An 18811-nucleotide genomic window follows, 5' to 3' on the forward strand; every position below is an offset into this window, starting at 1 on the left:
TTTTTTTTTTTTTTGCTTTCTAGCTCGTGTACTTTTGTTTTCAAGTGCAAAAAACGGGGGATTAAAAGTGCATATAAAGACGGGATTGTAATCCATCTTAGTGCTACAATAGTGCTGTTGTGGTGCTTCTACTCTACATCTACGAAACCACTAGCACCGGAGGGAGGGAAAGGTGCAATTAAATCTTTGCCGCAAGTCTTGCACGCACGCCTTTTGTTACGGGTTTTCGATACATTTCGACTGTACGGTCAATTTTTCTAAAAAAAAAAGCATTTTATAGTAACTTTGGGCCTATTATCTGACCTATTTGCGCTATTTGTACTAACAGATTTGGTGTTCTGTTTTCTCCTACTGAGAGATTTTGTCCTGGCATTCGAATTACTTTTTGGGTGTTTGCTGTGGCAAATAAATATATAGATGGCACACGGTGCTTTGCATGATATAGTGCTGTGTGTGTGTAGATACTACAATAGCTTAATAAGAGAGCGTGGTAGAGCCACGATACTTGGCAAGAAGGGAGAGAGAGAGATTCGCACCAGCGAGTGCGGCCCTTTTAATACTAAAAAGGAACGCATTTCCTGTGAATGTGTCACGCGGTGCCGCACTCTGTTGCAATACGCTGTAGCGCCATTTGTTGGCTAACGATATGTATGTGAAGTATGTAAAAAAAAGAAAGGATGTATATGGTCCAAGATGGGAGCTACTGCGGCTTAACGTCGTACGATCCGGAGCGCTTCCAGTGTATGCGCACGTGGAGCAAGTGCAGGAGGGCGCGCAGGAGCAGACACTTACGCTCGATTCTACCGGCATTCTCCAGCAGCAGCGAGGCGCCCGGCCCAGCGTCGGCCTCCGAGCCGGCCGCACTTTGCGCTTCCTCCGCGCTCGGCAGCAGCCCTTCCTCGAAAAAGTAGGCGTACTGGAAAGAGAAAGAAACGGCACCGCATTAGAGTATCGCTGCCGGCTGGCGGGGTTTCAGTTCCATATTTACGTAGATGATGAGCACTTCGATGATCTGGCACTGGTGGCGCATGTCCATGACGGCCGACTGGATCGAGTCGCTGGTGCACCGGACGACCGACGGTCCGAACACGATCGCCAGGTTGCGCGGATCCATCAGGTTCGCCTCGCTGTGCGCGGTCACCAGCACCAGGTGGCGCATCAGGTACTTGAGCGTCTCGTAGTTCATGCGCGGTATGCGCTCGAGCATCTGGCGCAGCGCGATCAGGCGCCGCTGGCCGCTCTGCTGGTCCGCGCTGATGAAGCCGCGGTACATCGCGTCCGGCAGCACCGGCTGGGGCAGGTTGCGGAAGAACGCCTTCAGCAGCGACGACACGACGTTCACGTCGTCCCAGCGCGGATCGTTCAGCGCCACCTCGTCCAGCCCGCGGTTGATCGTCTCGGTCAGGGCGGCGATCGCGGCCGTGTTGCCCGGGATGCGGTAGATGCCCACCACCAGCAGGCCCTTCGACTCGACCACGCTGATGCACTTCTCCACCACCAGCGGCAGGAACCGGTTGCGGCTCGACACCGGGCACAGCTCGAGCGGCAGGCCGGTCGGCGCGTTGTCCGGCAGGTCGGCGGCCGCCGGCTGCCACTGCATCTTGCGGAACTTGGCCGCCATGATGCCCTTCCAGGTTTTCGACTTGGGCGAGCCGCTCTCCCGATCCGAGCTATCCTTCGCGCCGTGATGATGGTGATGGTGGTGCTGCTGCTGCTGCTGCTGTTGGTAGTGGTGGGGCGGTTGATGGTACGCCGGTTGATTGGAGCTGGACGCGATCGACTGGTCGGCGCTGTCGGTCGGCGAGCTGCAGCCAGCCTGCGGCGTCTTGCGGCTCTTGGTGACCGGCGACTGGCCGGACGGGGAGCGCGACCCGAGCGCATACTTGCGCTGCGACTTGGCCGGCAGCACGGGCGAGTAGTCGTCGCCACTGTTCGAGCCGGTGCCGCCCACGCTTCCGCCCTGCACCTGCACGCTCGTTTGGGCTGCGACGCGCTGCGGCTCGGCCTGTTGCCCTCCACGTCCGCTCAGATAATCCTACAAAGAGAGAGAAAGAGAGAAGGAGAAAGAACCACATTAGACGGATCGCGATGGTACGCTTGAATGGTGATAGGATAGCTCTGTCGCACTCGGGTTCGCCACACTGCCAGCAGCACCAGCTCGCCCATCCGCTGCTGGACGCTGGCGTACGCGTACGCCACGTCCCAGGCCCGCGGGAAGTACTGCCGGATGATGGGCGCCGTCAGGATGAGGTCCATCGATGGACCGGAGAGCACTGGACATAACTGCGACGCGCCAGGTAGTACATCCGCTTCAAGTGCGAAGAGCGCGACGTTCGAGTACTTTATCACACGCGCCCACCCCGCACACGCTGTTCGTTATCGGCAGGCGCTCGTTATCGTGTGGCGTTTGGGTGTGTGTGGAGGAGGTTTCGCCAAAACCCTCCCAGCGGTGACAACACTGATAAGAGCCGTGGTCAACGGGGGAGAAACCACTGCACCACTTACAGGTCTCCGTCCAGCCCACACACACACACACACAGTGAGATGATGTGACCGTTCACTGTGCAGCGGACAGACCTTATGGACACCTTGACGTCATACCTGCCCTAGGTCTTCCTGGTCCCGATTGGGCCAGCAGCATTCGGGCTTTTGGATACGTCCAAACAAAGTGAACATTGTTTATTCGCTGCGGGCGATAAACAGTGCGTTCCAAAATGAGAGCTGTACCTTCCGGCCAATGTGACAGTGACAAATTTAGCACAAAAAACATTGTTGAATTTCACAATTTTTTAAATAAATACCGAGTACAATGTGTTCCACTGCCAACCCCTATGGACACATTTTCAACCAGCTTTTACAGACAGTTTGACTCAGTTTGTGAAATTACCAAGCAGTATGAATTAGGAAGTATCTTACAGACCTTATTCATACCCCTTACCCTGATCATAACCTATTCATACAATAGGGAAAATCCTATTCATACAATAGGCTACCAAATTTGGAGTACTCCAAACCTTGAAAAATTCATTTTTATTTTAAGTTTTGTTTAAAAAGCTCTCAGAAATCATGTACTGGGATATGGTCAAATTTTGGAAGGTGTTAACTAACATCTGTCCTCTTCAGATTTATCCTAGATCTAAATATCTCCCAGAAAATAGATATCTAGTATCCGTGAATGCTCCAAAAATGACTTAAGACACTAGCTAAGTAACATATGTAGCATTGGATCTTCGTTGCCGATCTCGTGGTACAGTCGTCAACTCGTACGACTTAAAAACAAGCCCGTCATGAGTTCAATCCCTAAATAGACCGTGCCACAATACGTAGGACTGACTATCCTGCTATAAGGGATTATCCAAAAGTCACTGAAAGCCAACCCCGCAAGTGATACAGACAGGCCTTGACCGATAACGGTTGTTGAGCAAATAAAAGAAAAAGAATAATTTGATAATTCTTCACGAGGAACGGTCCAAAATGGCCGTATCGCTAAGAATTTGATAATTTAATTGATAGAATTTAAAATATCACAATTGTTATGCCCATTGCGCATGTAGTTTCAGGTGTGAACAGTGTCTTGAGAATCCATGAAATTTCATCAGTATTTTCACACCCAAAAAAGCATTCGAATGACAATTTTTAATGATTTTTGTGATACAAAATTATAGTTGCCATGAAGCACTTCAAATACCTTGTAAATTTATCATAATTCCTTCAAGAAGAGTCAGATAATATTGTCTTACAATCAATAATAGGTGCGTTAGAGTCCAAAAATTTAATGCATAGAATGGAGCAAAGATCTCGATAATAAAATGTGAGTGAGGCTAAAACTTGGCAGCGCACTGTAACACTTGAACCGATTCAAAAACATGCTCGTCGTAGGTTCAAATGGCGCCAACTGACCGACGACCGAGCATGACAGACTGTGATCGGAGCAGTTGTGTGAGAGGCAGCAGGTCTAACCCACAACTGAGCGAGACAAAATGACTCACAAGTTCACGATGTTATTAAGCGTCCAAAAAAGACTGTGGCATTAAACCAACGAAAAAGAAGCCTCTTCCTAGCCACACTTACCGGACTGTGCAGCTGGCCGGTGCTACCGCACACGAGCCGCAGCGACTCCATCCATCCCTGCATGTCGCCGTGACTGTCCGCCTGCAGCAGCAGCTCCCGCTCCGACCCGGGCAGCCCGGCAGTGGACGCGCTGCGTACGGACGACGCACAGGTGCCGCTGCCCGGGCCGGTGCCGCCCACCGTCGCCAGCCCGGAGGCGGACTGGGTGCGATGGACCTCGGCGTGGCCGCCGAAGCCGGCCGCAGCGGCCGCCTCCAGCGGACAGTACGAACCGGCGGCCGTGGTCAGCTTGAACACATTCTTGCGCTTCGTGTAGTTGCCCTCGGTGACGTGGAAGTTGGTCAGATCGATCGTACCGCATGGTTCCGGGCTCTGTTGAAAGAGAAGGTGGGAAAAGCACAGAGCATTAGTACACTTGCAGTGAGTGTGAGGTTCATGTAAACGATGACTCATCTAGCAGTGGTAACGAAACAGAAATGAAAACAATCGAACGATATTGACCCACGAGCCGGTTGAGTTCCAGCGGCGCAGACGCAACTTCCGCAGCCCGGGCGCATTGCGCATCCAGTTGAGCAGGCGGGCCCCACCATGACCGGGGGTACTGCTGCCGGTGCCACCCGACGGTCCCTCCGGTGCGGCAGCACCGTTCGCTCCGCTCGGCGTGGGCCCGGCCGAACCGGCCCGGCTGCGCGGCTGCCGCGGGGCCGCGTTGGAGGGTCGCCGTTCCGCCAGCTCGTTCTCGCTGTAGTACGACAGCCGACCGCGCACACTGGCCCACTGCTGCTGCTGCTGCTGACTGTGCTGCACCACTAGCTGTTGGTGGTCTTGGCTCGGCAGATGATGAAGCGGAGGAAGATGGTGATGGTGGTGATGGTGGTGGTGATGGTAGGTAGAATTTACATTGAGTTGGTTCATTCTAGCCGGCGCGGAAAACTAAATTTGTAACACGACGTCACCCAACACCGACCAACCAAAATCGTCAAAAAGTCGATTCTACTGCACTGAGATGTTCAGAGCACCGGCGTGATATTGCGACAAACACTTATACACTAGAGCACTTGGAGAAGGAATTTGCGTTCGATTGTTGGGGAAATTTCGGAAGAAATTCCTAGTTTGGAAACAAAGGCCTAATGAATTAGTAAAACTGGCACAATACTGTATTCTCACAAAATCCTAATCCTCAGGTTTTTTTTTATATCCAACTCCAACGCCTGTCTTTCCAACGTCTGCAAGCTGGGCACAGATTTAACTATTCCAATACAAGCAATCATACAGCTGACAGTGCACTAGAATCCAAAAAAACCGAACTCAAAGACCTGGGGACAACTTCAAACTCTCCAACTAATAGTAGTTCAACTTCAATATTCAAAACAACACTTCCAATAACATTAAATTAGTATACTATGAACACAAAGCTTCAAGATGTTGCTTCGGTTAACTTCAGAACAGGAATGAACCATCACCGCCTGAATTAGGACCTAGCTAGAACATAACCACTCAGCGTTCTCACTCTAACTTCTAAGCAATATCATCAGTGCACTCATGCGCACTGTGTGAGACAACACTATTTCTATATGCTTTCTCTCACCCTCCGTCCTCTCACCGCATCTACTAAATTGTTCGTTCGAATTCCTGCATGCATGCCAATCTGTGTGCGCATAGCGCACATTCGTCGAAACGGATCGACCTTCAAACATAAATTCAAATTACACACAATTGCATGTTTGCATGATAACGATTCAAAAGCATCGAATGACAGCAGTCAACTTCTCAGGTGCACACAATCACAGCGCACAAAAAAGGATCTTGATGATCTTGAAATGAAATGACGCTGAGTGTTGTCTTTGATGTTGGCACCCAGTTGTTTCTTTGTTTGCACACATGTGTCGCAATTTTTGTGTGTTTGAACGATTAGTTGTTTGCTGACACTACTTTTTGAATTGATTGTGAAAATATCTGAAGAAACTCTGGGTTCGGATGTCAAGCGCCAAAGGTGCTACACTACTGGCAAAAAAAGGTGCACTGAATTCACACAAAATCCCATTCCTCAGGTTTTTTATGACCCAACTCCAATGTCCAGCTGGGAACTCCTACGTCTGGAAGCTGGGTACTGATTCAGTTACTCCACTTCAATCAAAAACCACAGCCGGCCGTACACTAGATTCCAATAGAACCGAACTCAAATGTCTGGACACAACTTTGAACTCGCCAACTAATAGTAGTTCAACTTCAATATTCGAAGCAACACTTCCAATAACTTTAAATTCGCACACTATGAACACATAACTTGAAGATGTTGCTTCGGTTAACTTCAGAACAGGAATGAACCATCACTGCCTGAATTAGGACCTAGCATGAACAAAACCGCTCATCTGTCTTGCTCTATCTGCTAAGTTGTACCATCATGATACTCATGCGCACTCAGCTTAGAATGTGTGAGACAGCACTATTTCTATATGCTTTCTCTGTCCTCTCCGTGCTCTCACTCCATCCGTATCTACTAACTTGTTCGATCGAACTTCTACGTGCCTGCCAATCTGAATGCGCATAGCACACTTTCGTCTAAATCGGATCGGCCTTCAATCATAGGTTCAAATTACGCACAAGTGTGCACATGATAACGATGTAAATGCATCGAATGGCGGCAGTCTACTTCCCAGAGTCACACAACATCACAACAGATAAGAAGGATATCACATTCTCAACAGCATCACAACAGATAAGAAGGATCTTGAGGATATTCAAATGATGCTGACTCAATAGTGGGGCCTTACAAAAAAGCATCCGCTTTGTTCCGTTTTTGAACACGTTCGTTGTTTTTTTTATTTTGTTATGTGCGTTGGCTCGACTTGGTATTTTGTGACACTATTTTTACAGCACTACTAGCATCACCCACTACCGCACAGGCGTGCGCAAATGTGTGTTTTTGTGGGCCACAGTCATGACAAGCATTGTTTATAGAAGCTCTACGGCGCAAGTGTTTCGATGCGTCATGATACAGGCTTATCGTCCCCATCATGGGAAGTCACCAACAGGTCGTACACCACACGAACTGCAAATCGTGGTGAAAGGGTGGAAACCATCCCCAAGATGCCGAACATCTCCAAGATCCAGGAAGCGACAAACAAAAAGGGAAGAGCGCGTGCGCTCAGCTGGTACCATAATAGCTTTTTTTTATCGTTTTTTCTCCAATGTTTTTGTTTTGGTATGTGCGTCCATCGGAAAGGTTGGCGAAATGCATTGGACAGGGTTCGGTGGGCAACGGGGCCGCCAGAGCACGTTGCAATATTATGTGTGTGTCTGTGTGTCTTGTTGTTGGTTTGCTACTGCTTGCGTTACACGACTCTTTCCCGATGGTGCGGATCGTCACGGTGCCGTGTGTCGATGAATTGCTCATCACAAGCGCGGGGCTGCACCAAATTGATGGGAATGCTCAATCTCCGGCACTGCCACCCTAGCACATTCCCTTTTCGAGCGAGGGTTGAGGAAGTTTCGAATGTTGATGATTTGTTTTTTGAGCTCATTTTGTTCCCTCTTCCTTTGCCAGTTGTACTTTCGTGCTGTATATGCGTATGCACAAGTGCATACAGCACGCGTAACAGAACACACCGGGGAGTTTATTGGAGGGGTGGAGGCAGCTGCTAGGGAGTGTCATATACACTATTGTAAATAAACACACGGTGGCCAAGTCGCAGGGTGGTATTATTTTGCAAAAATAGACTAGGAAAAAAGAGGGAAGCTGTAGCAACAACCAACAAAAATGGCCATACAGCTTTGTTTACACTTGGAAACATATGCTGTCTTATGGGCGCCTCTGTTCGGCATTGGAGCTGGAATGGAGCGATACCGGCTTTCCGTGCGTTTTATTGGAGGGTTGTAAAACCTGGTAAGTTTGTTTACAGGTCGCGACAATCGGGATGGAACAATTAATTGCCTGCCTGGCTCCCAGCGGCTGGATGGCGATGGAGCTAGCGATCGTACCATATGGCACGTTCCTAACCCCCAGTTCCTAACGATAATAAAATGCTGCTTGATCAATGCTCGGAGATGCATGCCAAACGAGGTTGAATATCTCTTTGTTTCTGTGGAGCTGTCGTTCACAAGCGATAGTAAAATGCTGCTCGATCAATGCTCGGATGCTCTCTGCGGTAGTGTAAAGCATCGACTCGTGCGCTTTCTGAAGCGAAAGTATCGGTTTTCTAGCCGAATCTTGACCGCGTAAAACGCACGACTGTCTCTAGCGATTCTGTGTTTATTTTGCCGTGCAAAAACATCAAGTTATGATTCCCACCGATCCGGCCGGACGATCAAACCCTTTTTGTTTACATGTTTGATGCAGTTTTTTTTATTTTTGGTTGCGGTTCCCGCCAATAGGGACCACCCCCGAAAGCAAGCCTTGCACGGAGCTGCTGTGGGGGCCATGTGGGCGTTGGATTGCGCCGATTGCTGCAAACACCCGCGGTGGTTGAGATGTCGAAAATCGCCTTCAAGCATCGGTGCGCGTTCGTCGCTCGTGTCCCAAGGTCCTCCCAGTGCCGCTGTGTGGCAAGTGAGCGGAGCATGGTTAAATCGGTGCAGGGTGAGGAGAGGGGTGGGGGGAGGAGGAGAAGAAGCAACCGTTTTTCATCGATCGCAAAACGGTAACGGTTGGCCAAAACAAAGCAAAAAGCAAAAAAAAACCAAAAAGATCCGCCAAAGAAGGGGTAATAATATTGACTTTGCACGAGCAAGACACGAACCCCCTCCTCTCCGCTGCACAAAAAAGCTCACACACACACACACACACACACACACAAACGCAGCAGAGAAAAATCGTTAGGAAAAGCGCCTCCGCCGAACCGAAGATCAAAGTTCACAGCGCAGCAAGGGAAAACTTTTGGCGAGCAAGAGGGAAAGACGCGAGAGAGAGAGAGAGAGAGAGAGAGAGAGAGAGAGAGAGAGAGAGAGAGAGAGAGAGAGCGCTACACGGACACATAACGCACCCCAGTGCAAACGGTGGGGATCGAACCACTTTTCACTTTCGATCGATACGGGGGAAGCCGAATCGAGAAGCAAATGTAAAGTGAAGAGGGGGGAGGGGGGTTGATGGGGTAGTAGTCCGTGATATAATTTTTCGAAATCGACACCTTCACGCATGCATGCCGGAGTGGGTGGGTGTGACCTACAGCCCTACACACAGACTACCGGGCTAAGAAGGAAAAAAACGCGCGAGACTTCTTCTTTTTCTCTTTCTTTTTCTTTTTCTTCTTCTTCTTCTTCTTCTTCTTATTTTTTCTACTTCTTCTTTTTCTCCTGTGCTTCCTCTGCCTCTGTTTGCAATTAATGCTTGCTTTTACCGGAAGTGGTCACTCAGTTGCTAGCGGGTCGTCGCGTCTATTGAAGAGTAGGCGACGAACCTCTTCGCCTTGTACCCCTTAACACCCAGTCCGCCTCGGTGAGTGAGTGTCTTCTTCTTCGAGCGTAGCTCAACAAAAAAAAAACACACTTCAAACATTGCACGTCCCCCCGCCACACCCCCCGACCCCCAGGTACAGAGGCAACGCCCTGCACAAACATGGACGGTCATAGGAGAGTTGTGGGGATGGGATGGCTTTTTGATACGCGATTTGCATACGCAAGGGCCCTAAACCACGGTATACCCTCCCTTTGCACTCCACCGCGTCGAGTCCCTTGCCTATCGGCATGTCACATGCCAAATGAAGAAGTCTCCGTTCCGTGTGCACTTGGCGCGGCGTATTAGGTGACGATCGAATCGTGACGTTTACCACCCCGCTACCCCGGATCGATATGGGCGTGCGTAGCGCGCGATAGAGCGCAGGAGGATGGGGGGAGGGGGGGGGGTGAAGGTTGCCAAATAAGTGCACCCCACCCGTCCCAACAAGGACACACGAGGCGGCGCGCTGGGGGAATCAAAATTCTTCACCCATGATATCACACGGCAGCAGCAGCGGAACGGTCGCTTTCCAGCTAGTAGCAACAAAACGGCGACACAGAGACACAGAGTCTAAGCAGCAAAGTTACCGAAGTCCTTGTGTACGCCACACCACGCCGCAGACTGCACGCTAACGTAACCACCGCGGGCGAGGGACGTTATTCCCTGCTGAGAAGGTGTACAAATTCGAACTGAAGTTGGAGCAGTGGAGTCGCAGGCGGACTAATTTCACTAATTCGTATGGGGCCGGAAGGTTGGTTGCAGGTTCGCGGGTTCATTGAATGGTGTTGTTTAGAGTGGATGCGGTTTGGTAAATTCAACACACTATTTAGCGCTCTTGCTCCGTTTGATGTTCACACACACACACACACACGAACAGCTTTTCACTAACTTCTAAACTAAACACACACACACACACACACACACCAAACACCTTCACATTTGCCATTCGGCGGGATGTTTTGGCGGGAAAACAAACGCGCACAGCGAAGAAGAAAACGATGGAAATGGGATGAAAAAAAAAACGGGAGAAAAAAGGAGAGGGTGGCAGGAAGGGAAGGGATATAGTGTGATAAAGCTAGAATCGGGGGATTTGGGGTGGGCCGACGCGGGCGGACGCGATTATCGCGGACTCCACAGACAACGGCGGACGACCGACGCCGTTCGAACTCCCGCTGCGTGCTGTTGGCATCGGTGAACTGACACACTACACCGTGGCGCACTTGCCCGACGGCCCCACGATCGCACGCACAAGCCTGCACATACACACCGGCACACACACATCGTGCGCATGGTTTGGTGCACTCGAACGGATACCGCTCCGCGGGGCGGTACGGTGCGCTTTTCCATCCGCCGGTCGAAAAAAAAAACAACAACCTTTGCGTATTTTAGTCAGCCACCAAGGCACCAAAGGCCGAACTACTCAACCCTCCTCTTCTTCCCCCCCCCCCTCATTTTTGTTGTGCCAATTTGTCATTAGAATGATTAGTTTTTGGTTTTTCATGGATGACACTATTGAAGGATTTTTTAAAGATTTTTTTTCCGGACTGAGGTAAAAAGATTCAAAAATAAATGGTGCCGTGACCAGGAACATTGTTCCGATGTTGATGTTTTCAGTACTGAATGTTGCGTTGATTTTAATTTTTCCGCTAAAGACCCGTTTTCAGTCTGTCATTGGAACAATTTTCATCATCCGGGTTGTAAAAACTTGCAACTTATTAAACTTTCTAACCTTTCTTGATAGAATACTTATGCTTCAGCAAGAAAACAAAAAACCAATCGGCATTTGTTTAAATTTATAACAGGCTTAACTTATCATGGCTGGTAAATCTGAGGCTAGTTGTTTGACGTGTGGTTTTGTATTGGAGTGCTGATATGATTTCAGCCACCAAGTCTCAAACTTCGTATAAAATAGCTGAATATTATTCTAAAACCCTTCAAAATAGGGGAAAAATGCTTTAACAACTGTCAAAACTGCATGAAATTGCTTCGGAAAAACATGCTCACTCCATTTTAGGAGGACGCTTTCAATAAAATAGCCTCATACTGGCAAAATGCTATGGTTTGCTTAAAAAAATTGTTGTATATTTTACATTTTCCGTTTATATCATTTCACATTGATTTTCAGTTAAAAAATTAGTAGAAAGACTAAAAACTGTGATAACATTAAGATAAAATTACTAGTGCTGTGACCAGGATTCAACAAGGCACATCAACAATAAAAACTATTACCAATAACTGTACAGTTAATGTCCGGTGCCGTGACTAGGATTGAAGCGTGCGTGCAAAAAATCCCATATAAATAGTAATGTAGTTCTACAAATTTAGCGTGGAAGCTTTTGAGTTCTTTGTATCTTTGCCTTTTCCCTTCGTTTAACCTGCCCCAGAGGGGATTGTTTTATTGCGACGAGGGAAACAGTGCAGGGATTTGGGGAGCCGGCGTGGGTCGCGTAACTAAAAACGTCGCCCACGTAAAACGGGGTCTCCCTTACCGTTTCGGGAGGGCGAGGAGGAGAAGCAAAACTCCCTTCGGCCCTCCCCTCTGATAAGACATTTGGCACAGCTAAATAAAATTGAAAATGACCTCACTTACTTCCTTCCTGCACACACCCGACCGAAAACACCCCGAACCATCTTCCGATGGAGAAAAGAGAAAACAGCAGCATTTGGGAAGCGGGCGCCCCCAAAAACACCCCCCTCCCCTCCTCTTCTTCCCATCCTCTCCCTCCCAAAAAAGAAACGGCAAGGCAGGCCAAAAATGTGACTCCACACGGGCGTGAAAAACCTCGGCACACAACGCCCATTTGCTCACACACATCGGAATGACGTGCTGCTGCTGCCATTTGTACCATTTGGGGGGGTGAGAGGTACACTATGTTTGGGCGCGCCCGCTCACAACCCGCTCCCGCCGACGCCGCCGCAGCCTGTGCTTCGTCCCGCATTTCTTTCCGCGCAGAGTTTGACTTTTCTCCGTCGTCGCCTTTCTCTCCAATCCCGGCGGAGGGAAGTGAAAATGCCTAATTGCTCCGATTTTTATGCGATTCAACGTACCGATGTCTAGCGCGTGTGTGTGTGTGTGTATGTGGAAGTGTTTTCGGGGGTGCACAGGGTGTGGATTTTGTTGCCGTTGTATTTCGGTAGCCGAAAACACACGGTTGCGATCGGTACGCGAAATTGCACGCGCTCACCAAAGATGAAGCAATAAAAGCGCACACAAGCGCGCGTGTGTGTGTTTGTGAAGAGCAGAGGGGGGAGCGAAGGGGTTAAATTTGGTGATGGTGAGCCACAGCCACAGGAGAGAGTGAATATTTAAAGAAGAGCGCATTAGAGCGTAAAAAGGAAAACGAAAAAAAAAACTCACACACTCACTCCATGTGCTCTGCCTGTTTGCACTGTTGCACTGACCGTCCGTGGTGGAAAACAAATTGCTCAATATAAAAAAAGCAATAATAATAAGCGCGAGCACACACCTATATACACGAACGCATAATTAAAAGACACTGCAGGCAAAAGGCAAAGTAGCAGTGCCCCGGAAGCGTTTGAAAACAGTCAAAAACACCTGGTGAGGGGCCCATGGTTGGGATGGAAAACAGAGGAACCGAAATCAGTGCGTTATCAAAAGTTCGAAAAGAAAAGTTCCTCTCCCAGCACGACCTACCCCCTCATAAGCTTGGACTAATGGGTGGAGGCTTGGATTCGCGCGGGTGAACTTTTCCTCTCTAAATATGTATGTGTCTCGCACCAGTTTCAAGATAACAGCAGAGACAGCACATACACAAAAAACGATAATTTTTGTGTTTTTCCGTTTTTCCCGGTAGGTAGGGCCGCGCGGAAACGCTTTCTGCACATACACACACACACACACACACACACACACACACACACACACACACACACACACACACACACACACACATCACGGTTTCTGGGGGTGGCTTTTCTTCCCCAAAGCCAAAGGGGCATCCCACACACACACACGCGCGGTTTCCCGCTTCTTCACTTTCACCGCCCAGGCCACGAGATTTTGGTCAAAAAATGGCCCCTAATGCCTGATCGTCCGAGATGACCCGGAACGGTACGAGACACATGCAACGAACGAATCTGGTTCGTCGCTTAACGGCTCGTTGAAGTTCTTCTCCCATTTACGAGATTTGAGAAATTGGGACCAGACGGCACCGGCTTTTGTTGACCGTCGGTGGCTCGTTTTGCACACAATTTGAAACAAATTGATTTTATCCGCTTGCCAACCTCCCATGTGCTGATGTCGCGGCTGAATAGTTTTGGAAATGCAGCGTCTCTTAACATTTAATTAAGATTTTCTCTGAAATGAGTAAAATAGGTTGAAAAATAATCGGTGCCGTGACCAGGAACTTCTTCTTTGGCTCAACAACCGATGACGTGACCAGGAACATTGTACCGATATTCATTTTGACAATTATGTTCTGTCATATTGGAATTCACCATTTGTGCACCAAACAAAGATGCATGTAAGAAATTTATTTGTATTGTTTTTTTCCAGTTTGAAATCGGTTATAATATTAAATTTTAATAAAATTGTCCAGGCAACAGAATAAAAAACCACAAAATAGCCTCAAACTGGGAAACTGGTATCGTTTGCTTCAAAGAATTATATTTTCGGAGACGTTACACTTTCCGTTTATATCAATTCACATTGATTTTCAGTGCAAATTGCTACAGGCTAAAAATTGTGATAACATTCAGGTACAATTAGTGGCGCCGTGACCAGGATTCAACAAGGCACATCAACAGCAAAAACTACAACCGTTGCTCAATGGCTTTGCAAATGCAGCGTCGCTTAACAAACCTCAATCAGCGCTCGACACTTTACGACGCTCGTTAAATGGTTTTATGGTGTATTAAAATATTTTAATTTTTCCATATTAATAAAGTGAGCAGCGCATGGTTCGGGCGCAATAGCGAATGCTCAGTGCGGTTGCAGAAATCAGGCAGAACTGTCCCCCGAGAAGGTTTATGGTGCCCGTCCGATGGCGCACGCCCGATCGGTCACTGAATCATCTGACCAGTTTATGTTTATGGCTGGAAATGATTTTCTTACTGTAAGAATTTTATAGTGCTGTAAATGTAACCATTTAATTGAGCAATAAAAGCTGTCCGGCTCGTATGAGACCGTTGCGGTTTTGAGATTGAGAAAGCCCCACCGGGCAATTGCGCACAGATTCGTGCCTGTGGGCCCTCCGAATAAGGAAGTGGTAAAATAATCTTGCATTTGCACTTTCACTCATCAATTGGGATCGCTCATAACCCGGGTGCCATTGATTCTTGCACCTCCGCCGGTCAGACAAACAATTCTCAATGTGATGATGTGTAATTTAATCCAACACAACAAGCAACACAAAAATAATAAAAAAACACCTTTCAATACTATCATAAAATGATTGTCCAAAACGCCCCAAGAGAGGGAGAGAGAATAAAATATGCAATGCGCATCCCCCACCGGATCCCACGCCTTACCTGGTTGGAGTTCTTTCCTTCGCGCACCAGCGTGAGCTTGAGATGGTGGCCGCGCAGCACGGCGTGCACCGTGCGCCAGCTCCGGTCGGCCGACCGCTTGCCGTCGATCAGCGTCACCTTGACGTGCAGTTCGCCCTCGCGCACCACCGGTTCCGTGCTGTCCGCCGCTCCGCCGTCCCGGAAGTGGGCCAGTGCCTTCGATTTGGTGCCGTGGCTGGGTACCGCGCCGTAGAAGAGAATGGAAGATGGAAGGGAAATTAGCAAAAATAAAAAAAAGCGTAAATGCGGTTGGGCGGCTCCTTCAAGCCGCCGTCAAGCTGTCATGCATTATGACATCTAGTAACATTGAACAAAAAAATAAAAATGAAATAAAATAAAATAAACAACACAAAAAAACACACACAAACACAAACCAATGGAGAGATAACGTACACTCGCACACTGCGATAGGGATAAGCGGAACGGATGAGCGAAGTACGAACGAACATCAAAATGTAGAAAGAGAGAAAGAGTGAGACAGAAAGAAATTGGACGAGAAGTGTGGAAAATGGAGAAAAGAAGGAATGTGAATCCTGTAGGAGCGAAGTGTCCAATTGAAGTTTTGCAAAATTTGCAAATAGGAGATATAGTTATGTTTTTTTGTGATTAACAGAACATCAAATAACGTTGAAACCGTTGACACCAAGATGAATGTTATGTCGGCACGAGTTTTTGCGGTGGATGATGATGATGCCAGCACTAAACGATAACACGAAGGTATTGGCACACAATTGATGGAGTATGAAACAGAGAGAAGATTGGAAAGAAGAGAAGAAAAACATTGGAAGTACCTCCAAAAAACTATTCAAATTTGATCACACTGCACACAGAGCCACACACCAAATTACACGCTGTACAATACAGACACATACACACACACACACACGCCCATAAAGATACACATAGAGAAAAGGTATGAAAAACAATGACGAGATGCGATGAGATGAACGAAGAAAAAAGGGAAAAAAGTCCCTTGAAGTATATGTACAGCAAGACACGAAAGCGGGTTAATAGTGTGATTCTGAACTTCTAGATTGTTTCAAGCTTTCAAGAAGATCCAGAAAACAGTAGTCTCGATCTGATCCCGTGATGCAGGGAGGTTTTGATACTTCCCCATGCAGGTATTTCCACGCACAATGTCCACCGGACATTGGACAGGACATGCAATTGTGGGTATGTGTGTGTTTGTGTGTCTGTATGTGTGGTTTGAATGAGCAGCAACTACTACTTCTTCTTCTTCTTCTTGGCGTAACTTCCTACGCGGGCATGACCCGGCCTATATAGCCTTTCGAGATTTATCCAGTGCCACGCATAGCAGAATAGATAGTAAAGATCCTTGCTACCGCCGGGAGACGGACGGTCCATTCTAAGGCTCGAACCCCTGATCGTCATGTCATTGAGCCGGACGAGTTGACGACTGTACCACAGACACGATGAGAAGCTTGTGTGTTCAGTAGAGGGTTTAAAAGACGATGAAGCATCAACCGTCCGATGCTCTTCGTCGGAGATTTTACGACCCAACCAAGATCCAAGGTACATACCGAGACGAGCGACTCGGCCAGTGAAAGGGAAAACGCGGCCTACATGAACCTGTCCGTCGGGTACGATTGAGCGGTTCCGCGTAATCGATTCACCCGTTTTATCGATTCCTGTAGGCGCAGAGGCGCATCCAAGAAAATTAATTATCGCTTTTGCCTACTGCCACAATCGCAAATTAAAACATTAAAAGTGGTCGTTAAACTAAAATCAGCCAGAGAGCTAGGGAGAGAGAGAGAGATAGATGGAGAGAGAGAAAGGAAAGGGCTCCAGCAGTGCAGCGATAGACGGTCCTTTTGCGTTCCCTGTCTCCGTGGTGAGGTTTCGTGTCCGTGTGTCTCCATCAGCGTCATAAAACTGAAACCAATTGCACAGACTGTCCCGCTACACCGTTACCGTTAGCTCCGTTAGATTGCAAATTTAGCTTTAATGTTCGATTCTCTGCAACGATCCCACGCCCTCGGGGGCACCTGGTGGATTTTACTGCCCGAAAGTGAATTCCGATGCTGAGGGTGGTTGCTAGTGACTTTCAATGGTAGTCGGTGTATGTGTGTGTGTATAGATGTGTGATTCTAATGCTCTCATTACAGGAGATGCTATTTCGGCTAAAGATCCTAATAATGGAAGCAAACGGAAGTCGCAAATGCCAGGAACTCCGGAATTCGTTTTAGCTTCAAGAAGATATCGAAGATGCGTGTTGTGGTGCTTGGCAGGAACATCGATCGGAATTTAAAACACACACACAGGGAAAGAGGGTAGAAAATATCCAACAACAACAACAACAACAACAACAGCGCAAAACAAAACACACACGCACACAACACACAGCAATACAACAGCCGGGCGAACCTCTGGGCGAAGAAGTAGTTGCGCGTGACGATACCGCCCGCCGTCGTCGTGGTGATGACGTGCAGGTTGCCCAGGCTGCCGGGCGCCCCGAACAGCCGGTGGCCACCGCCAGCAGCGCTGCCGAACGGGGTAGTCGTCACCAGGGAAGCTGACCGCCCCTTTACGGCCCTTGCCGGTCGTGCCGGGCGCGTGCCAGCCGCACCGACCTCGTCCTCGTCCGCGTCATCCGCGTCGTCATCGTCCGCGTCGTCGTCGTCGTTTGGCAGTCGGGGTGGTGTTGGCAGGGGCCGGGAGCGCTTTTTCGAGGCGGACGCAGAGGTGAACGGTTCGGTTTCAAGGATGGGCGGAAGGGCCGGCACAGCCAGGTCGGCTTCCGGGTCGAACAGGCGCCGCAGCGGCTGAATGTCGGTGGTAAGACGTGGCCTGCGCCATGGACGGTAGGCACTGCACAAATGGGAAACCAAGGGAGGGAAAGCGAGAGACACACAAAGAGAGATAGAGAGAGAGAGAATGATGAGATAAACCACTTGGCACCCACAGGGACAAAAGCCACGAGAGAGAAACGAAGAACGATCGCTGAACGCACAGTAACAGAATCAACCGACAGAGGGCTAATAGCGTCCTCTTTCACCTCTTTCAACCCCGCTAGAGCGTCCTGGGGCAGGCTGTTGACCTACCTCTTGAGCTGCTGCGGTTGCAGCTTGCCGGACGCCGGTGCCCCCTCGTCCGTCGTCGCCAGCCCGGACGACAGCTCGACGGTGGAGGACGCCGGCTCGGTCGGATCGGTGTCGGGCGTGTCGGCCGGCGGCAGCGACATCGGGCTGCTGTCCGGGTCGCTCTCCAGCATCTGGAACAGGTTGTCGTGGGCGGTCGCCCGCAGGTACGACACCCGGCGCATCTTGCGATCCTCGTCGTCGAGCAGCAGCGAATGGTGCGGCTGCTTCTGGCGCATCACCACCGTCGGCAGGGCGGCATCTGTGGACGGACAGCGAAACCGAAACAGCGATTAGTCGTGATCTTTTCGGTTAATGTTTTCGAGAAGGGGGTTAAAGAGGGTAAGTTTTGTATCGGTTAGAGGTTTGTGACGCAGATTCGACAGGTTTCATGCAGCGGCGCACAGGGCTCTTACGGCCATGATGCGGGAGAGGACGAGAGAGAGAGAGAGAGAGAGCGAGCGATGTTTTAATCGGTTTAGAGTAGGCAACAAAAGGGCGGAATGCTGTGGTAGAACATCGAGAGTGTGAAGCAGAGTGAGTGACGGAGAGATAAAGAGAGCAAGATACGGTTAAGGTCGGTGAGTGAAGCATGCCAAACCAAAGGGGGTCTACCACGAAGGGGCACCTCCGAGTGTTATGGATGTTGGTTTAGGGAGATTTTGGAGGACTTCGAAAA

General features: G+C 49.1%; 1 protein-coding gene across 10 annotated transcripts in view; it reads right to left on the reverse strand.

The window, feature by feature from the left end:
* Positions 1-9: 9 nt before the first annotated feature.
* LOC121588596 overlaps positions 10-18811 on the reverse strand; it is an 86145-nt gene continuing 67343 nt past the window's right edge. For 9 of the 10 annotated variants that reach the window (XM_041906742.1, XM_041906717.1, XM_041906726.1 and 6 more), the window contains 6 exons: positions 18097-18394; positions 17420-17863; positions 14996-15209; positions 4072-4443; positions 989-2035; positions 10-916 (listed from right to left, as the gene is read on the reverse strand). In XM_041906742.1, coding sequence (XP_041762676.1) covers positions 701-916; positions 989-2035; positions 4072-4443; positions 14996-15209; positions 17420-17863; positions 18097-18394 — 2591 coding nt within the window. In that variant the 3' untranslated portion in view covers positions 10-700. The remainder of the gene's footprint in view (positions 917-988; positions 2036-4071; positions 4444-14995; positions 15210-17419; positions 17864-18096; positions 18395-18811) is intronic. The other variant, XM_041906771.1, reaches the window with a different exon arrangement.

Source organism: Anopheles merus, chromosome X, assembly GCF_017562075.2.
Source record: "Anopheles merus strain MAF chromosome X, AmerM5.1, whole genome shotgun sequence".
In the NCBI taxonomy this organism is placed as follows: Eukaryota; Metazoa; Arthropoda; class Insecta; order Diptera; family Culicidae; genus Anopheles; species Anopheles merus.